The sequence below is a fragment of the Neopelma chrysocephalum genome, unplaced genomic scaffold (assembly GCF_003984885.1).
Source record: "Neopelma chrysocephalum unplaced genomic scaffold, ASM398488v2 Primary Assembly neopelma1_23b, whole genome shotgun sequence".
In the NCBI taxonomy this organism is placed as follows: domain Eukaryota; kingdom Metazoa; phylum Chordata; class Aves; order Passeriformes; family Pipridae; genus Neopelma; species Neopelma chrysocephalum.
The window spans coordinates 12,208,398-12,231,136 of record NW_020897692.1 but is presented as its reverse complement, the minus strand read 5'-3'; the positions used below and the strand labels follow the sequence as shown (position 1 = coordinate 12,231,136).

The window sequence follows — 22,739 nt, the reverse complement described above, 5'->3', positions numbered from 1 at the left end:
ATACTGTATTGTAAATTGCATTCTTACACCTTAAAAACCTCAGATGAAGTCAGCAGGAGCTTTTGTGGACACTCATGAGCTAGTTTCTATGCAGTCAACCTGGGTAATGAGAGTAGTGAAATTGTGCCAAGCTAGAGCACAAGCATGAATTACACAGCCTGTCTGGAAAGCTGGGTGAATAATGGGACAACTAGCCTGAGCTAACCTCTGTGCTTCTTTGGCTGCACTTTGTCAGAACCCAGGCTAGCTCGTTTAAAGCTGACCGTGGCAGGCTGATGTATGCTCTGGTCTTACTGTGTCTTCTCACCTTTAACTACCGTAAAGACCTATCTTTGCTATAGCTTTGCATGTTTCTCAAACACCAGATTTGTTACACAAAAAGCAAACCAAAACAAAAGAAAAGCAGCTGATTTCCTTTCAGGAAATCTTAACCTTATTAATGTTAACAGCAAAACTCTTGTTCATTCTAGCAGGGATGGGATGTCATCCTACAAATGTGTTGCTCGTGTTTCTGCATCTTTTAAAAAGCATAATGTATCAAGGAAAAGTTCCCGTGAACCCTCTCTGTATCACAGTGGCAGTCAAGAAGGAATCTGTTTATGTTAAGCCTCTTTCCCTACTAAACCAATAGGACTGAAAAAATACATTTCTATGGCCTTGTGCTTGTTAAGGAAAATAACTCAAAATAGTATGTTTCTGTCTGACAAACTAAAATCATATAAACTGTGGTATATTCACAGTTAAATGTTCAAGAACTTGGTACAAAGTCTGCTGTGTGTCTCTGTTACTCAAAACAGGGCAATTGCTTCAGTCAAAAGTGAACACATGCAGTTGTTGATTAGTTACAATACCAGAATTGATGGCTTGTTTATCCAAATGTTACAAATTCCCTGGTTTTCAGTTTTCCTTTTGCGATAGCTCTTGCCTCTGCTATATAAATGTGGTTACCAAAATGTGGTAACTATATAAATGAGGGAGAGAGCCTTTGGTAATGCTGATGCAAAGTATGCAAACAACTTCAGCTAAACATAGCTTTACCATGGTTTTGTTATATAAATGTCAACTTGAAATTAAATGTTATGGAAACATTTTTTTTATCTTTATGGAATCTACCAGCTGCACAGTTTTCTCAAGTACAGTTTACATTTATGATGTTGTTTAAATCTATCACATACATTTAACGTGGAAGAATTTTTTAAAAGCAAGTTGTTTGCTTTTGTTCAGTAGTTGTCCAGCTTCAGTCTCCTCATATGCAAGACAAGTGTCTGCTGACACCAGGGGGACCAGGAGTCACCGAAGCTGTGAGCAGCAGTTTGATTTTTCCAGAGTCTAATGAGCTGAAGACTTCTTATACATGTGTATTGCAGGACTGTGGTGTCCTGGGGTGCATTGCCAGCAGGTTGAGTGAGGTGATCCTGCCCCTCTATTCATTCCTGGTGAAGCAAATCTGGAATTCTGTGTCCAGTTCTAGGCTCCTCAGCACACAGGAGACATGGAGCTCCTGAAGCAGATCCAGTGGAGGGCAACAAAGGTGGTTATGGGACTGGAGTATCTCTTGTAGGAGGAAAGGTGACAGAGTTGGGCCTGTTCAGCATCTACAAGAGATGACTGAGAGGGGGCCTCATTAAAGTCTATAAGTATCTGAAGGGAGGATGTCAAGAGGATGGAGCCAGGCTCTTCTTAGTAGTGCCAAGCAATTAGGACAAGAGGCAACGGGCAGAAACTGATGCACAGGAAGCTCCACCTGAATATGAGGAAGAACTGTGTGAATGACCGAGCACTGGTGACCATGTCACCCAGAGGAGTTGTGGAATCTCCCTCACTGGAGATATTCAAGAACTGTCTGGATGCAATTCTGTGCAATGTGCTCTAGGATGACCTTGCTTGAGCAGGGAGGTTGGACCAGATGACCCACTGTGGTTCCTTCCAACTTTATCCATTCTGTGATTCTGTAACTCACACTGTATCATTATTTTACAAATCGAGGGAAAATTTCAGAGTATATTTGCCAATTAGACAATTTTTCCCCTTGGATATTTTGTAATGCCATTACAAATATTGCATTTTAGCCCCTTTTCCCCCCATACATCTGGTTTGATGTATGAAACCTAGGAACTGGAATAATACAGAAAAGGACAGTTTTAAAATAGGGTTATATTGTCCCAGTCAGCTCCTCTTTGTCAGGCGGGTTGCAACTATATTTTGAAATGGGGGTGTCCCTTTATGTAATAACAATATGTTGTTGTCCCTGTGGTGCAAAGTGTAAATATTGGGTACTATATACACAGTTAAAGCATTTGACCAGATCAGCTTCATAGTGTAGGCTGTCTCCACTGAACAGATCTGGTCATGAAGCTACAGAAGCCAGCAGATGGAGATTATTCCAGACACATCACCCTACTGTGAGTCATGAAAAATAGACACCAGCAGTCATTAATGCTGCAAACCTGCTTGACCTGACATGGGCTGGGTTCAGTGGTCATTGGATTAGAATTTGGAACTTGGAGCTCGCTTCTGTTTGCATCTTCCCTAGATCCTGAAAAAAAGATTTATTCTGTACCAATATACAATAAAGATTTAAAAAGTCAAAATGCAAACAAAGCAAATGAACAGGAATGGTAATTGACCACCTCTCAGAATGTCACACAGGGTGGCAACAGTGCAGTTTCTAAGGAGTAGGTTCAGGCAAACAAATGGGCATATACTTCTTCATAGAGTTGTTACTTAAGTTGTGTAAATCATTCACAGTTCGTATGTATGTTAAAAGTACACGTAGGTTCTACTGTGATTAGGCAAGCTGATAGCAGCAGATTCTGTTCAGGTCTACAGTCTGAGAGGTTCAGGAAGCCCCTGAGCCACAGCCTGCTGGTAAGGAACCAGCTTGGCACCTTCAAGGAGTCTTCCTTTGATATCTGCTACCAGCCACTGCTGCAAGGGCTGGACAGGCTTTGGTCTGATCTGCTGTGATTGTCCAGACAGTGAATAGCAGAGAACTTCATTGGAAAGTTTATTCCATGACAAAGCAGACTCATATGGACTTTAGTTACCAAATTTATTTATTTTTTAAATTCTGAAAAATCAAACTATTTAAAGAAACTTTCAGGTACTTTATTTAGGTGTCACCTGATGCACCTTCAACCAGCCATGGGATTCCTGAGGCAACTGGCAATAGACTGTAGCAACAACAGAAAATACAGGAACAAATCGGGAATGTCATTTTACCTTCAGTCTCTATAAATGTTTTCTGTCTAAAGACATTCTCATTTTATTTTTTCTTGCTATTGCAAAACTGGAATTTCAGAAGAAGCTTTGATAATACTGTCATGTCCTCAGCAAGATGATTAGAAATGAAACTCACACGTAAGTACTTCACTTGGAAGCAACTGAGTGGGAAGGTTTGGAGTTTTTTTCTTTTTGTCCATGAAGAAAAATGAACCAAATACTTTTGGTTCCCCTCTCCCCTTTCCTCTGAAGCAAAAAGCTGCATTTTACTTCTTGTTATGTCCTGGAGATCAAAGGGGTCAATCTGGAGTTAGGAAAAAGTCTGCCTGCAGATCAAATTGTTAGGGACTCAGAAGGTATTTTGGCTTTTCTCTTCAGCCAGACCATAGTCTACCCATTGCAACCATGGCCCTTTTTGTATGATGCCTGCAGCTGCAGGGCCCTGTCATGGGCTGTGCTCTTCCCAGGTCCCAAAGACATGGGAGAGTTTAGTTTCCTGAAGTGCTGCAGTCACTGGTACTGTTCAGAAACCTGGCTAAGTGACCTCTTGGTCACTCCCAATCATCAGCTCTAAGAAATATGTGAATATTCTTTTTTTTTTTTAAGTAATTCTCTCTGGTGTTCTACATTCTTACCAAAGCCTTACAGCCACCCTGGATGTACATGCATTACAGCATGCTGGCTGAAGTAGCCTTTTTTGTCTTCAAACAGAGCTTGTAGCTCTCTCATTACAAAATCCCCATTCTTCACCTAAGCCAAAAAAGCTAATAATGTGGGCAGGTGTAGCATGTGACCCACTGGGCCATGGCCACAGCTAGGGGAAACATTGTGGAAAGACATCACACAACCCGCTAAAGATATGATAAATACATTTCCAAATGAAAGTGCTGTACTCTGGACATCTGAATCTGTGCCTAGGTGTTTACTCACTGCCTTGAGCCGAAAAAAAGTGCTCCACAAGCAAACTAGTACTCCTGAGTATGTCAGCTCAAAACAGCTGTATGTCAGCCCTCAAAATACCTACTCAGGGTCTCTGTATCTGAAAATACTAGCTAATTGCTGGAAAATCCTTCAGTGCTGGACAGGAGATAATAAATTATATAATAAAGATATCATTAACAAGCATCCTGGCTTTTTTACTTTATTGGCCCAGGTTTGGTGAGATTTTTTGCATTTTCAGTAAGATAGAATAAAACTCTCTGACAAGCTAAAAGAACTATGAACAAGTTGAGTTATAGGCAAAGTAAAACCAATCATTATAGTAAAAACAGTGGTTTAGCTTTGTTCTTGCCTGGGTTGCAGCAAAAATAATGAGCAAAATAAAAGGAAAGAAAGTGCTAATAAAAGAAATCCAGACAATGAGGATACTACAGAGAATTGTGAAACTATTTTGAGAGGCCTTGATATTGAAACTAGATGATCTTTAATGTGCCTTTCAACCCAAACCATTCTAGGATTCTATGATTAATGTTAAGTTTAAAACTGAAAGGGACAAACTCAGTGAAGTTATTGGGATAAGGAGGAATAGCTATGAGAGATTAGCACTAGGAGGACAAGGATGCAGACTATCCCATCATCCCAGCTCATGAAACCCACTTGTTCTTAACCTAATAGATTGAGTGATGTGGTCTGGTGAGCTGGGAAAAAAAAAAAAAGAGAATGAAAACCCTTGATGATTATACTTTGAGGAATAAAATAATGTGATTCTCAGTGCTTCTTATGTAAGAATTGCAATTACATATTAAGAAAAAAAAATGTAACTGTGCAGGCAGCCAGGTGTTGTATCAGGATGTCCAGAGAGGCCACCGAGTCTCCTTCCCTGTAGACACTCACCGCTTGACTGGACATGATCCTGAGCAAGCTGGTGTAATTGAACTTGCTTTCTTCAGAGATTGACAAGATAACTGCTGGAGGTTCCTTCTAGCCAACATAGGACTGTGTTTTTTATGAATTTCCCTTATAAAAGAAGCCAGCGTAACTTTAGTTTTGTCAGAGATTAATATGCTGATTTTAACAAACAGGTGCTTGGTTATTTATTTGCCTGTGATTTTCTGAGCTCAGTGGTGCTCTGGGTGTACTAAAACATATTTATTTCATACAGTTTTGTAGGAAGGTTTGACTAAATGATCTTGTTAAGTTGAAAAGGGTTTCTGTTGCTTTTATACATTGATTGATTGAGTTACTTTTTCATCTGTGTGCTCTCATATGAATAGATGGATACTGTTACATGATTTTTCAGTTAAATCAAGATGCCCAGTCCTGTTTAGCATTTGTTCTTTAAAGCTACATAAATAAATATTCATAACAAATCCCAAAACATATGAAATGAGCAGGACTTGTTTTTTACACATAAATATATACAACAGTTTTGGCTCACCCTGAATCCACTCTTTCACTTGTTAGGCTTCCTGAGGAACTAGGAGACAGGCAGACATGCATCTCTGCTGGAAGGAAAAAAAACAGTGCTCTCACTACAAGGAGGTGCAGTCAGCTGGTGTATCTCAACTAAGAACAATTCCTGGCTGTATGAGTGCTCTGTTTTGGTCCCATAAGTAGCTTAAATCACTCCTAGCCTAGGAAGGACCAATTCTCAACTCTCACAAACTTCTCAGGTATACTTGAGTTAATATTTTAAAGGCAGTTAAGAATTCAGACTCTCAGAGGCTCAGAATTTGGAAAAGCTCTTCAGTGCCTACCCTGTACTAATTTTTAATGTGACCTTTTATGAATTATAGGAGGCAAAATTGCCATGTATCTCAGCTTCACATAGTTAATATAGGGAAACAACACTACAGTGTTTCATGATGGAGTTGTCTGTGCTGAGTACACTGAAGGCTGTGTTGGGAGTCACAGAGAGATGTTCTCTTGGCTCTCACAGAGATACACCAACTAACTGCACCTCCTTGTAGTACGAGAGGTTTTTTTCTCCTTCTAGCAGAGATGCATGTCTGCCTGTCCTCCAGTTGTGGAAATTACAATCCTGTTTACTACTACATTCCATGGAAATACTGAAGGCTAGTACTTTGTATATTGAAGCTCCAGGAAACTTTAATTGTGTGATTAACAAAGGGATCTCCAAGGCTTCTTCTCCAGCCTTGGAAGTATGCAGTGTTTGGCAGTATGTACGCGCAATCGTCACTGATTAAACTATTCACATAGAATCATAGAATGGTTTGGGTTGGAAGGGACCTTTAAAGACCACTTAGTCCAACCCACCTGCTGTGGGCAGAGACATCTTCAGCTAGATCAGGTTGCTCAAAGCTCCATCCAGCCTGGCCTTGAACACTTGAATAAGTGCTTGCAAGATCAGCATGTGTGAAAGGAAGTTGCTCTGCTAGAGTAAAATTCGTATAAGGCTATCTCTTTGCCTGCAACATATCTTAAAAATGCAATCTTATTTCACTCTAATTTCTGAGCAGAACCACTTTGGCAAAGAGTGAAAGCCACTGCAAAATAAAATGTTGAAAATTAAAAGCACCCTCATGTATTGTTTCAAACAGGCAAGAAACAGCTTCATGTGTTTAAGATCAAAGGGCAAGTTTTTCCCCATATGGAAAACAAGTGATCACTTTGTGTATTTAACATTCTGCATAAGCATAATAGTTGTTCCAGAATCTTTGCAACTCAGCATTTAAAATAACTCATTATTGAAACAGCAATATTATTGTTGCCAAAGAAATGTATAAGCATAGCTTTGGCACATGGAAGCCAGACATGTAAACACCAGCCGTCTTCCTCACAGACATCCCAGGAGAGGCAGGTCCTGCTGTGGGCACTCAACATGCTTGCTGCCCTTCCACACTGCTGCATGCGCCCACTGCTGGTGTGCTCTGCAGCTGTACCTTGTAGGGACTTCAAAATATCTTGTTTGATGCACAGAAGAAATTATGTAATGGTCTTTCCAGTTGGAGTGATTATGAGATAAAAGACCCTGAAAAATTGAGGAAAATTAGTCATATTGTTGGGCTTGGACTAAAGAGGCTCAGACAGAATAAAGGCTTATTGTGAAAAGTAAGTGTTACATCTTGCTTTAGGTCTGAAGACCTAAACAACTCTGCAAGAGGTGTTCTGTTCTCAAAGCAGTGCATGATACGAAGCCACAAGCTGGTTTCTGTACCCTCCTCAGCAAGGCCTAGTACTTGACAAACTGTGTATCTGATCTTAGCTTTTAAACTCAAAGAAACTTAAAGAATATGAGGAAATAGATGAGCATCCCACTGCCCCCCACTTTTGGGACTGTGCTGCTTTCCTGTCAATGTTATATGGATGAACTCAGAGAGGAGATAAGTGTTGCTGTAAGCACATTAAACTCAGGAAATTTTCGTTGTCATTTGCACCTCTCAAGATAGGATTCTTCTTCTTTTGCAATCTCCCATGCTTCTGCCATCAGGTTCTGGTCTGTTAGTGCTGCTGCCTACCAACAAGAAAGAGCACTTCAGATTCCAGAAAGTGCAGGACTTATTTAGATTAAGTAAGACAAGATTAATGGTGTGGTATAAAACTGAACACCCTCAAGCTAAAGTGCGGTGATTGATTCTTAGCAGTAAGTTTAATACTAACAGTGCATTATGTTGGAAAAATATTCTGTATTTCATTTATATCCTTATTTACTACTGGGAGAAAACTATAGAAAATTAACAGGATTTTCTTTGCTCTGGTGATATTTATGAGTCAGCTCACAATTCCCAACACAAGCCATACTTCCACTGAAATCAACTGTAAAGGTTCAGACCAAAATCCAGCTCTTAGTTATTAGGAGTAAATAAAATTAGAGAAGGAAGACCTATATTTTGGTACATTGAAGAAATTTTCAAAAATGTTTATTCTTGATGACATAATGACATTAATCTTCCAAGTTTAATGAGCCCTGGCACTTTTGGCTGCTTGTCGGGATTTCTGTTGTAGCTGTAAGGGGCATTGGGGCTATAAGGTAGCCTGGATTTTTAAATACCGTGTTATGCTTACCACTTTTTTAATTCTGTCATGAATATAGTTTTTCTTCAGGATAGACTTGCTCTTTCATCCTTTCTCCTTTCTTCATCTATCTAAAACCAAAGCAAAATCCAATATACAATATGCTACTGGAGAAAAATAACAGAAATAAGGAAATTGATTTATGTTCCAGAGCTCTTCAATAGGATGGCATATTTTAGGTGAAAAAGCACAACTGAGTCTTGGGTGCTTCCCACAGTATCATCCTATCATAGTCATGTTGGGCTGATTGCCTTAATCCCAAGGATTTTATATAAAATATGTCAAGCAGGCCCCTGAATTTGAATGATTAAATTTTCAATAGATTTTTTCCACATCTTTACCTTCAATTAAGATGTAAAACAACACTGAAATCACAGAATCAGAGAATATTCTGAGTTGTGAGGGACCCACTGGAATCATCAAAGTACAACTCCTGGCCCTGCACAGGACAGCCCCAAGAATCAAATCCTGTGCCTGAGAGTGTTGACCAAATGCTTCTGGAACTCTGGCGGGCTTGATGCTGTTATATATCCTCCTGTACTCAGCTGTGAAATATCCTCACTGTTTGTAAATTACAGTTTATCTGTTAAGTATGCTCATTTGATAGTGTTTTTTCAACACTAACTTGGCATCCAGAAGTATCTATCCATAGTAAAAGATGTACTGGTGGGTCCAGAGAAAAATTTCATCCAAATACATGGCAACTCCCAGGCCATACCCAGGAGTTGTCAAGGAAAGTGATATTTTACCCAGGCCAAAATTACTCTAATGGCAGTCCTCAGCATTTAATGATGTAGACCTTCAGCAACCATCAGGAATACCATTCCCTGCCATATTACTGCAGGGTGCAGCTGAGTCACACTGAGTGGGATTATCTCCAGAGGCCAAGTTAGACAGGCTTTTTTTTTCCTCAACACAGTGTGATTCCTTCTTAGTTTTAGCTGCCAAATCCATGGCACTGTTGGCCACTGATGGTCAATAAGGCAATGAAGGTGAATAATGCCCGTCCCCGTTATAATCAATCGCGCCTTGACTTCACCAGAGCCAGAGCTGCACTCAGCACCAAGCAAAGAGGCAACTGTTATTTATGGCATAAAAAATCCCCAGCAGTTCTACAGTTTTTCTGTTCTTTTAAGTTTACTCTCTTACTTCAAAAAAAACCCCAAACATGAGGTAGCAGCAATATTTCTATCTTAAAACCTCAAGACCTGAAAAGCTGATTTTGAAGTGGATTATGCAGTTGATTACCAGAACATATTTCTTTCTTGCACATCTCTACTTTTCTTATATTAAGGATTATTTTTCTGGGTAGCAAAAGATCTGAGTACAGAATGTTAGCAAACACTTTTACAGAAAAAGTTTATTTGAGTACTTCCCTTTGCCCTAGATTGTGAAAAAGGTAGAATAAATTGACTGCAATAAGAAAATTATTTTAAAGAAAAGATTATGTAGTGGTTTTCATTTCTCCAGCCTCATATTGCAATTATTTTCATTTTCTCTATGTCATTATGATAAAGTTTTTATCTTAATTTTGTATATGTTCTGAAAAAAAATATAAATTCTTCAATCTGTGCTCAGTGATAAAGACAACATAATTTCTATTCACATTCTAAATTAATTTTCTTGTCAGGTATCTGTGGCCAAGCAAAGGTTGCTAGGTGAGCTACTAGACTTATCATTGGGAGTTGGAGCTATTTGATGCAAGAGAAAAAAATACCTGCAGTGTTGTCTAAGTACAGATTTTATGTACTAAATTAAGCATTCACATTTGAAAATTTTGATCTAAAAAAAAGACCTACTCTTTGAGAGAGATAAAAGGACCATTTTGTCATTTTCTACAGATTTGAAGCACCTCTAAGTGCAAAAAAGAGTCTTGGGGTACAAACCAGTATCATGCTTCCCAATCATTAAAATAGTTAAAATCCAGAAGAATAAATGCTTTATTCTTATTTTTCTGTCAAAAATATCTCCTGTTGAAGCCAATGAAAACCTTTTAGAAAATATCTAGGTCAAAAATATCTCTTAGCATTAAACCCAACAGAATAAGCATTTTTTGTTTTATTTTGTTTTCTTTTAAGCTACTCTGCTTGCTCAAAGAACAATGATGCCTCCTTTTTTAGAACCTTTCAGAACTCCAGAGAAATTTACTTTGATGTTTTATTTTTCCTTTATGATGAAATGGATTATCAAATGTGGATTATTTAATTAAATGGCTTATTTAATGCCACTTTGATTTGTGTCCTGTAGGTATCTGAGCTATTTCATTTGCTTTGTTTTGATTACATCTCCTGTTATAACACTTCATTGCTTTGTAAATATAAGCCAAATACAATCACTTAGCAGACACTGCTAAAAATATGACTGCTTAAAAATATGACAGAAAAGATGAATTTAGGCTGACAATACTTTTTTTGACTTGCAAACCTAAACTCTTTCATTCTTGATAAACTATTCTAATTTCCAGAATCAATAAATATCCCATGTGGAAATAAAAAATAAAATGCTCTTTGAATGCAATTTATTCGTCACAGACTGACAAAACCCACCTTTCTAAACAAGTTCTTTCAGCATCATGTTCAGTTCTTCAAAAACTCCAGACATGAAATTCAGTTCAAATTTCTATATTTCTGGAAAAGGTAACAATTAACCCAAAGAAAGAATATATAGAAAGCAGGGTTTGCTGCAAATTTTTTTTATCTCAAATATTTTTTAGCATTTCCTATATAGTTTATTTTCCCATTTTTAGACAATGAAGTCTTCATGCTCCTTCTCTCCAAAGACAGGGCTGTACTATTTCTGGGTAGAAGGCAGCACAGTATCAAACCCTGAACATGCTACACTCTTCCACTTGAAGGAAAGGTTGAAGTGCAAGTCATTTTAAAGAAAGCCTAAAGCAGAAATTTATGAGCTTCTTCTATAGAAGAGCACTTATTCTCCATGCAGCTTTTGTCAAACATTTTTAACAAATTGTAATAACCTTTGTCATATCTCATTTTCTTGCATAAACAAGTCACGTTGAAACTATAAATGATGGAAAATTTAATCCACGTGGCTTGCACTATCAAAACTGTTAAACTGCATTCTTTTCCACCATGTCAGCAGTGCTTTATCTGTTTTATAAGAATGTTGAAAAGATTACTTCTTAAGGGAGATACAAAATGCACTAGCTGATGTTTTCACTTTCAGTTCCTCCTGTAGCTAGGAAATGCTTCAGCATTTCTCTTTCTCTATCCTATAAGAGAGAGTATTTCCACCCACCTCCAAGAACTGTCTGTTCAGAGACACCAGGAAGTGCTCAGAGTCTGTTGGGTGCTGTCAGGTTTCTGCTGCCTTCCTGTCTCAATCATGCATGTCTGCTCTGGGATGCAATGTGATACACCACCTCTCAGTTCCACAATATGCATTCCTTCTCCTCTGTAGGAACTTAATGCCTTGCAAATTGTGTGTATATAAAACAGTAACTCCTAGTCCAGGAGATGCTGTTTTTTCTTTTGTCCCCAGCTGCTGCATGGGACACTGAAGCCATGAAGTCTCCCTTTGTCATACATCAAGCTGGGTGAGAGTGCTGATAGCATCCCGCCAAGGCAGAGATCTCATGGAGGGCAACCCACTTATCAAATATCTGTCTTTGTGCTTTTTGTGACAACTGTTCACCAGAACTAATAGTCCCAATGAAAGTGTAACAGTGCTATGAAAGACTGTCTTTCCTTCCTTCCTTTCTTTGTAGGGTTTTTATTGGGTATCATATCCATCCAGTATAATCTTCAGCGCATTTATTTATCTAATGCCTCACACAGGTGTTACGCATTTGAGGATTAAAAAGTCATATAAAGGTGGCACTTGGGTACTCAACTCAGCAAGATCGTCATCACTGTCAAGAAAGCATGAGCACTGCACCTGGCTTTGAGAAGGAATTACTTATGGAGGGGCTGTAATAGGTTCTTTGCAGATTCAGACCTCGTGAATGCAAACAACTTGCTGTAAGTTTGCAAGCAACTGCATTAGTTCTGACTCTGTACCATTCCGAAAAGTAGGAGCTACTTTTTGGTTGTAGTTAAAGTTAGCAAAAGCTTTCGAACGTTTTCTACCTTCTATACAAAATCCAGGATAATTGCACTGCCAATGGTTTGCAAACAGTTTTGGTCATAATTCTGAATGCCCTTGCATTTATGGGGATTAAATCATACCTCAAATAATACTGGAACATAACTCTGGTGGTCTAATCACTTAATTATGCCACTTCAACAGTGATACATTTTTACTATTTACAGAAGAGGCCATAAAACTGTTTGCAGATGTTAACTTTTGATTATTTCAATTCTAGCACTAAATAATATAGCAAAATAGCTCTTAAACATCTTCCACAGGTGTATTTTTTGTCCTTATGATATTCCCTGAGTAATGTTTTAACAATTGCTTTAAGCTGGACATACTCCTCCATGTGAACAGCCCTTAAATCACAAACTATAGTAAAATTCTGCTGAAAATTAAATAAATGGAGAATTGGTGGGCCTTAATTAACCAATAAGAAACGTTTATGAGGAGCAGATTGATTAAATATCAAAGCTTCTGAGTTATATTATCTTTCATAAACTGGCTTTTCTCCAATTAGTGTAGTCTTTCAGGAGCAGGGGAACAAGATGAAAGGATCTACAACAAAACTGATTACTGCTGAAACAAAATGGAAGTTGCTGCTTTTGATAAAATACAAGGCTATGGCAGTACTTGAATAATTTTGTGGGAAGTTGCTGCCTAAGGCATATGTTTTACTGTCTGATACTGAATGCATGAGGAAAGACCGTCTGTTTTTTTCAGCCTGAACAATTATATGATCCAGATTGATCCACTAGAGGCCAAATATAATTGCTCTGTTTTGCTTTGTGCTACACTCTACCTACAGCAGCATCCTCTTGTACAGCATGTATCATAGCACACAGCTCAAATGATGGCATGTGAAAATACTTTTTCTTTTATTGAGGGTTATAGAATCACTATCCAGGGCTTAATGCAAACCACTGCACTTCATCTGTCACTGGAGAAATAGTTCACAATAGGAAAGAACAGCTTTTGAGAGACTTTGACCACTGAGATGTTTGAACCTTAGGAATTTATTTTTGCTGGACAGATCCTAGTTTAACATCCATCTAGGTGAAAGATGTTGCTGCATCCTTCATGCCTTCAGTTGTAGCTGGGGAAAAGGAGAGATGCTTTCATTGCACAGCCTGAGTAAACAGATTGCATTAAAGAAGATGGATAGTGAATCCTGACTATTAGTGTACTTTGAAGGAAAACACTTATAATATATATAAACAAATGAAAATATTCCAGTTTTGTTGTAACTGCTGTGTTTTACAACACCTAAAAATATGCTTTTAGTTTTGCCAGGCTAATAGGACTGGGTTTCTCCCCTTCCCAGGAGTGCTTATAGTCTAATTTTAGACATAATGTGCTGAGTGGCAGTAAAAAAGTGTTCAGTATTGGAGGGAGGAATGAGGGATAGAAGGGCAAGATTTGAATGTGTGGATGGATAAATGCAAATATTTTTCCTTTGTCCTTTAATAATAATAATAATAATAATAATAATAATAATTAATAACAATACTCCATTCCTTTTAGAGTTTCTGGGAAAACTGAGAACAAAAGTTATAGAACTTTGGAAAAGTTTATTTCCGAGACTATTTTTATGTATTGCAAGGATTGTTTCTGCTTTGCATGAGTAACCTCAGAACTATGTCTGCCAGGTGCTGATCTACACTGCACCTGGCTTTCCTGAATATTTGTCTTTATTTTGATTAATACACTGGTTAACTGTACTCATTCCTATCGAGAATTAACACTGCCCACAGTGATGTTCTAAATCACAGTTCTGATGGACTATGGCAGAGCAAGTGGTGGGTGAGTGAAGTACGGTTTTATGACTGCAAGACTGGGCTGCGACTTAAAAGATTTAGGTTTATTCCACATATAAAGACTTTCTGTGTAGCCTTTGGCAAGTCCCTTACCTTTACTGTGCTCTCCAGCTGTGATATGGGAACAAGAAACTTTCTTTCTTCCTGCTGTGTCTGTTTTCAATAATTATGCTGTAAGAGTTCTCTTCCAAGTCAAGACTTGTATTGTGTGTTTGGACAAGACCCAGTACAACTGGGTTTCCAGTTTAGTTGGTATTACAGGAATAGAACCAGATAAGAGCAATTTTTCATACCTGAACACAAAGAAAGTAAGAAAATATCATTTTAATTGATTTGGGTCTAAAGAAATTCAACAAAAGGAAATTACATTCTTTTACCATAAATTCTTAGTCACCTCTTGATTTTTTTGCCCTCTGTACATGTCTTAATGAGCAGAAACCACATTTATGTTTATGTCAGTAGTATGTAGTTATAGGGGAGTGGCATCTGAAGACTGTAGCAGCTGAAACTACCAGTAATGTTCTGTGAGATTTTCCTTTTTTATTAAGTGGGGGCAAGGGGAGCAAAAATGCTCACAAGATGGATTTTTGTCACTTTTCATAGAATCATAGAATCACAGAATCATAGAATAATAGAATCATAGAATGGTTTGGGTTGGAAGGGACTTTAAAGATCATCTAGTACCAACCCCCCTGCTGTGGGCAGAGAACCTTCCACTAGATCAGGTTATTCAGAACCCCATCCAACTTGACCTTGAACACCTCCAGAGAAGCGGAGTCTATAACCTCTCCGGGCAATCTGTTCCACTGCCTCACCACCCTCATAGTAAAGAATTTCTTCCTAATAGCTGAGTGATATCTTCCCTCCTTCAGCTCAAAGCTTTCCCCCTTGTCCTATTACTATATACCATTGTAAAAAGTCCCTCTTCAGCTCTCTTGTAGTCCCTGTTATGTACTGGAAGGCTGTCACAATGTCTTGCTTGAGCCTTCTTTTCTGAGGAGAGGGCTGAACAACCCCAACTCTCTCAGCCTGTCTTCATAGGAGAGGTGGTCCAGCCCTGTGATCAACTTAGTGGCTCTCCTCTGGGAAAGGAGACATTCCAACAGGTCATCATCTTTCTTATATTGAGGCCTCAGAGCTGTATGCAGCTCTCCAGGTGGGGTCTCACAAGAGCAGAGCAGAGAGGCAGAATCACTTCCCTTGACCTCTGGCCACACTTCTTTTGATGCAGCCCAGGATGTAGTTGACTTTCTGGGCCATGAGCATGCATTGCCAAGTCATGTTGAGCTTTTTGACCACAAACACTCCCAAGTCTTTCTCCCTAGGATTGCTCTTGATCCATTCTCTGCCCAACCTGTACTTGTGCTTGGGATTGCATGAGTCTTGAATGAGTCTTTTATGAAACCTTGAAGCGTGCGCTGATCTTCACCTTTCTTTAATCTAGAAGATTAGACTGGATAAGGAGGTGTGCTAGATATGCATTTTACCCTCCTGGATACTGGTTTATTTACAGTCCTCTAATAGAACTTATATGCAAGCTCCTACCATATTTGATTTTCAGAATAGAACTTCTCCCCAGAATTTAAGTAATACGCTACAAAAATGTGTCTCCAATATCTTATTGCATTGCACATAGAGATTTTCCACTAGAAATTCTGAAGACTGGACTTACATTTTTATCTAATGTATTGGATATATTACAGCACTACTGTTTTACAGCACTATGGGAAGTCCATATGTTATATGGGTAAAAGTAACTGCAGCTCCTGAGGCACAAGTGGGCGCAGATGCCATAATATATTAATGTTTGTATCCAGTAGTTAGAAACATAGAAGTATTTAGGCTGAAAAAGGCCTCTTTGAGTCATCCTGTCCAAATTCCTCCTCAAATCAGGGCTCACCTCAAAGTAGACCATGTCTTTTTCAGCCAAGTTCTGCAGTCTCAGGGGACAGAGGTTTCACAGTGTGATTTGTTGACCCTGGCAGGAGACTCGGTGGCCACCAAAGCAGCTCTATCATTCCCTGTCCTAAGCTGGACATGGGAGAGAAAGTATAACAAAAGGTTTGTGGATTGGGATAAGGGCAGGGAGGGATATGTATCTGCATTAATTACAATACCTGTTCATGCTGGATTAGAGCATCTGGTAATGAGCCTGAGAAATTCAAACAAAAGTCAAAGGCCAGCATGACAAATGTTTAAAGAAGGAAGTTAGCAAAACTTTGGTAGAATCAATTATTGCTGGCTTCTGGTTAGTCAGTCCATGATATTGTGAGTGAAATGAACCTCTTTTCTCATGCAGTTCATAGATGGTTTCACTAGCACAGTGGTATTGGTGGTGAAGGAGTACAAGAGAAAAGGGTAATCCTTACCATCAACAGTATAGTTCTCAGAGCAACACCAGTTCTGCAGGCTCATGTCTGAAAACACCACATGTGCTGCGTGCTGTTATGATTGGACATGAGATATGCAAGAATTTCTGTAGTGAAACCAATTTTTTTTGCATCGCCATCACAAAAAGATTTAGCACCATGTTGGTGGGTTTTCTTGCCTGCGTGTATTCATCAGTATCATGAAACATACAGGCTCGTGCAAACTCAAAATTGTTGTCATGTTTTCCTGACTGTAATTGCATGGCTTGTGTAAGACTTTCTTAATTGTTTTAACTCCTTCAACAGATTCTATGACATTAAATTTGTTTCCAGAATGGAGCCTGTTCGTTTAGGGCAATGATGCCATAGCGCTACCTCTCAGCTTCTGGTAGTTTGTACATGAAATCTGTTGCTCAGAAGGAAGTCATTTCATATGGACAGATAGGTGCAATATGTAACTTAACTCTTTGGCAAGCTTGTGCAGCAGATATTTCTGGTCAGTTGTAGGAGAAATTATTTTTCAGACCAGGAAGAGGACTGTCTCATTCTGAAAGATCATCACAAAGATCTTTCTTTAGAGGCACTAAGGGTATCTGGACTGCACAAAGGTACAGGATTGTGATACCAAAAGTAACATCTGTGTATATTAGGTCATTTCTCCAAGAAAATAGCGTGCTTGTTTCGTTAATTCTAGCAGTGCTGCTTGGAAGCATGTGGATTTAGTAACAGGTTATTCTAATGTCTTTAATGAATTGAGTAGTTCAATTCACCTCTATTAATGAAGAGCGTTCCTTAGCAGTCTTCTATTAGTTGGTGAAGTAGGATCAATATAGATACTGGGTCAGGATTCTGAAAAGTATTAACAAATATTAATATTCTTTCTTTTTCAGTTTTCTCCTTGTGTTTGGTTGCTTGATTTTGTCCGTGTTTTCTACTATTCCTGAACACACAAAACTTGCCTCTGGTTGTCTCTTCATTTTGGTAAGTGAAAATTCTAAGTACAAGACAGTTTTATAGATAATTTTATATATATTCAAATCCTCCATGGAAAAAATAATATCACACCTGCACACAAAAAAAAATCAGACTTTTCATCAGAATGATGGAAAAATGACAAAATAGAGGATTCTGCCATCTTTTGGCAGATTGTATGACAGTGCTAATAATCTACTGTATTGCATCCCCTTCTTTCCTTGAGAATTGCTATGGTTTATGAGTGATAGTTTTCCTACTGTAGCTAGGCAGTGAGTGAGCATGAAAGACCTTTGATATTGCTGCTGCCATTTATAAAGTCAGTATGTAGTAAGAGGCACTTATCCTTAAAATAGGAAATAATTTTGGTATCTTAGATACCAATTTCTGCTAGCTATTGGTAGATACTGACATTTTAGTGGCATTTGCTGCAGTAGGACGGGGAAGTTTCATTATTTCTTCATAATACATGCTTTTCTATTATGTTTATCTCTCCTTTTTCCCTTCTGAGGTAGATATAAATGGTTTAATCCCTAAAAGTGCTTAACATTTTTCGTGCATTGTATGGACGGCATTTTATTCATCTGCTTCTTGATGGGCCATTTAGTTCTGCAAGTTGATGGCCTGAGGATAGGTGGTAGTGATCATTAAAATGTCACTATATACCCAGAGTTACCATAGTTATTTCAGTTCCATGTATGCAGCAGACTGTGACTTATTAGGTAGTGCCTGAGGTGAAGTAACTGTTGACAAATGCCAACATTTTAATTGTAATCACTGTATATTTCCAAAAGCCCTGGTCTTCAAAACAGCTCCCTAATTAATTATGGCATAAGCAGGCTGATAAACATCATTATGGTGTATGCCATATCTCTACAGCGCAAAGGGCCACTGCATCAAGATACCTGAACTAAATGTCCAGAGCTGGCTAGGTGCAGATATGTGGTGTTCTGCTCCATTAGATGGTTTCTTAGCAGGGCTAATTAGGGAGAGCCATGTTAAATGTTACATTTTTCTTCCTAGCCATATTAGTGCTTTTTCTTTCTCTGAAGAAAAGATCAGGTGGCATCAAACCAGCTAAAAGTGATCAGATTTAATCCTACACTATTACCTAGACCCATTATTTACAGATCTTAACAACACTTGGCAAATGGAAGTTTGTTTGAATGTTCTGCAACTAGTTATATTATTGTAGTTGGTACACTAATTGCTAAGATTTTTTTTTATAGACAACAGGAAAATTTGATTAGTCTGACAATACCATATTTATAATAGCAGGTGCTTTTGTGACAAGTAATCCATTTTCCTGTATACTTGTGTACACTGGTTGCAGAAATGCCATTTGTTCTGACATAAAATATGCATTTCCCATGAGCCACATATTTGTTGATTGTGTTGGTACACGTACCACTGCTAATTTCTCAGCTGGCTGATAAACAGATTCCCTGTGTTTTGCCATGGGTCTCACAGGAACCAGCATGTGGCAGAGTTCTGTGAAGTCCTGGTTTTGCTCCCAGTCTGGGCAGAGGTGTGGTGAGCTCTGCTAGCTGATACACCAGGCCTTGTAGAGGTGTCCATCAACAGATTAAAGCTGCTCAATGTCTGCTGTGGGAATCTCTGATGCTTTTTGCTGTTATGGTTTCAAAGATAAACTCAGTCCATCTTAACAGTTGTGACTGTGCGTCTGATGGTATCCTCTGAATACAGAACTGGCCTTAAGGAGGAAGAGGATACATGGTTAATCCTTGAAGCGTCAATACTAGCCTGGTCCAACATTTCTGTGCTATAGCCTAGTGTGTTCAGGAAACCCTTGGCAGGAATAACCTAGTGATGACGAATTTTGCATCTCCTGCTGTGGGTCTCTAATGGAGAAAAATATAAACACAGCAAAGGATGAAGTTCCAGAAGCAGGCTAAAGCTGACTGGTTCATTGCAGTTTGCTGATGCATGATTTGTTCCTTCTCTGCATCCTGAAGGTGATATTAGCAGTATTATCAAAGCAGGCTTTTGCAAGTGCAAACCAGAGGAAGATATATCCCTAACTCAGGAGCAGTTGTTTTGGCTGTGCCATCATCTGAGTTTTCACTGAGTTTCACACTTTTCCTTGCAGTGTTTCACACAACTCTTACAAATGTGTTGTTTAGTAAGACAACTGTATTAACTATCAAATCTGGTTTAATACTGTTTTTGCTTCATGCTTGAGATGGAAGATATATGTTTATTTTCTAATGAAGTACCATACAAATACAGCAATCCATAGAGCTGCCTACTGGGTTTCTGTTAACTGTTTGCTTTGCAGATTTATTCCAGATGGTCCCCCCTACAGCCATATTAATTGGCTAAAATGCTAATGTAATGTTCCTTTAGTTTAATACCTGAGCTGCTGCCTGGGCTGTCACCTCTGGCTTTTGACATATTACAGCTATTCATAGTTACACAGAAAGGTTAAAGAAGGAAGTGTAGATGAGGTGAGAAAACCTTTCCCTTCTTCTCAGAAAGGCCAGAGGAGTTGAGATGGTTATTCTGCAATCAGACAATTCCGTTTATTTGCCCCAGCCTCGCCTTACAAGGGAGCAGAAAACATATCTCCTAATCACTGCGTCCTAAATACTCTCTCCGAAACATACAACATTATGTTAGCTCAATGTTAGCTCAAAGCAAATAATTGTTTAGGAAAGCAGTAATAGAGGAGGGCTTCTGAGAAATGCCTGAACTCTGCTTCCAGAGCGGAGGCAAACCCGCCCCACTGCATTGTGTCAGACCCAGCCAGGGCTTCAGTTCTGGCATCCACACAAGCACTACTGTGTTCCAAGGCTTCTCCTTATCAGGGGGCCTGTCAAGGGAAAGACCTTTAATATTTGAATTTTAATCTTAAAATGAAAGTCCTGCAGATAAGTTAAGCACATGTTACGTGTCCTGATGTTGGATTGTTACATCAGTAATTAATTTGGTTAGATTTGTGTCCAGAAATAATAAGACTAACTAGGAGGAGAGCATCAGATAAAACTCCTTATACCTACAATGATAATTATGCTTTAGCCTCCTCTGTGCACACAACTTATGGCACTCAAGCTGTAGCAGTGATATATCCCAGACAGACAGTAGAATAAAATCTACTTCAGCATCAAAATAAACCACAAGCATCTTAAGAATCCAACTAACACAGCAAGAAAATAATCTTTGGTGTATTGCTGATCTACAAGTACATTTACTGGCACTTTATCAAATAATAAACACAAGAGAAGTAAAACTGAGTCTGGAAAGGCAAAATCAAATCTTTTGGGGAAGATAGCCAAGAAGGAATATTATCTGGAACTGGAGGTCATTCACTTGTCTTGTCCAAACTTTCTATATTTTAAGTTCATTTTCAACTGAAGCTGAAAGTTATGTGAAGTTCTGATTTGCTTCTGTTTGTTTGCTGTCATTTCAAGAAAATAAATAAAGTAATTTGAGTTGACCCATGAAGCTCTGACAAACTGAGACATGAAAAAAAGTCTTGGATCGGTTTAAATGCTTCATTTGACCTGGCATAAAATACTACTTGTATATTTGATTATTTGAGAATTTTTGGCTAAAACTAAGATTGAGGCTGTAGGAAAAAAAAAGTCATCTTTATTTGAAGTGAAAATACACCCCCTTCTTTTCATAGTTTTCATTTTTAATGAAGATGGAGAGATTGAAAAACATAGGTGAATTTCTGCAGGACTGGCTTTGTGAAATCTGTTTTGTGTTTTACTCTAAAAATGGCTAGGGTAGAAAGCTGTACCCAATTTTGTAGGATAAGAACCCCTGAAAATGTACTCTAGGAACACATTCTTCAGGCAGAAATAGCTCCCAGAGATATAAAAGCAGACAGTGTGCACAGGATGAAGCTGCTTTCTACGTGTACTGCGGTCACTCACATGAATGCAAAAGGAGAGTCTACTGAGTGCTTCTAGCAATTAATATCTTTCTAGTATTTTTTTTCTTCCAACATTTTTTTCTTCCAACGTAAAAGGAAAGTCAAAAAAGGATGTGCTTTGATTAAAAAACTTAGGGTATAGCTGCCCCATAGCAGCCAAGCACACATTCAATTTTTCTCTGCTCTAGGAGAGTAAATCCATCCACAGGAATGTAATCAGACAAATCCGCTACAAAATTTTAAATCTGGGCAGAGTTTATTTTAAAAAGTGAGATGTTCAATTAAAAAAAAGTAGCATTTTTTTGTTTAGGTTGTACCAAAACTTGAATCCTCTTGCCATGCTTGGATGAAAGACTACCAGATCTGATACAGGACTGAATGGATGACTCTGTAGGACCAGCTGTCAAGGCATAAAAAGTGAATGACATTGAAAGATTTCAATTATAGATACATTTCTTAAAAAGGCAGGGTATAGACCATGTTATTGCAGTTTTGTTGAGTCTTCTTCTGAGAAAAACAATTAACTGATCCCTGAGCTAAAAAAAAAGTGAGTTTGTCAAAACTCAAAATTGTTATTTCTCAAGAAAGATTAATTTCCAATGTTTTCTTTCCCAAATTGAACCATAGCTTTGAAATTTCAAAATTCTTCATAGAAATCTCTGGAAAATTACATCAGACATACAACACTGTTGTTATCAAAGATAGAATAAGAGAGGGAATTGCAATGTTGTTAACATCAACACCTTCATGTTTTCAGTCTTGTTTGGATTCCTAAACACTAATATTATAATAAGGAGATAATATGAGCATAAAACAATTCAACCATGTCATAATAAACCAGCTGTTAGGTTTGAAAATAATCTTACCTTATAGTATATTAAATATTGTGAGAAATTATTAATATTATAACAATATTTATATATTATATTCTAATATTATAGCATATTATAAATATTTTCATGCCTTTGCTGATTAAATTGATGCTCTCCTTTTATGTATGCTGATTTCACCAGATCAGAGTTGATGTTGCTATAAAAATTTGGAGTTGATCTCATCAGAACTGATTGTGAATCCGTGTGCAAACAGAACAGACTCACCATTGGAAATTTAAATGCTGGATGTACTTAAAAGTTATTAGAAGAAAGTCTGACAGGCAGCCAAAACTGAAATGAAAAGGTGGAATTATTTAAAAACGGTGGATGTCCTCAAAGCTGTAATTCTTCTGTGAGGAAGTAGTGTTGGCACTCCCAGCCAACCAGCAAAGCTCTATAACAAACAAGTACACACTGTAGCTATGGAGAGAGATGAAAGTAACCATATAAATTATTTCATAACAAAGGAACACAGCACTGCGCATAAAACTCTGAATGTATCTATATATCGTCAACAGAA

The 22,739-nt window shown here is 38.2% G+C and overlaps 1 protein-coding gene across 4 annotated transcripts in view; it reads left to right on the top strand.

The window, feature by feature from the left end:
- The window catches only part of KCNQ5 (potassium voltage-gated channel subfamily Q member 5), a 286,878-nt gene that overhangs the window by 179,547 nt on the left and 84,592 nt on the right, over nucleotides 1-22,739 (top strand). For all 4 annotated transcript variants that reach the window (XM_027697326.1, XM_027697320.1, XM_027697335.1 and 1 more), the window contains exon 2: nucleotides 17,365-17,455. In XM_027697326.1, the coding sequence (XP_027553127.1) occupies nucleotides 17,365-17,455 (91 nt within the window). The remainder of the gene's footprint in view (nucleotides 1-17,364; nucleotides 17,456-22,739) is intronic.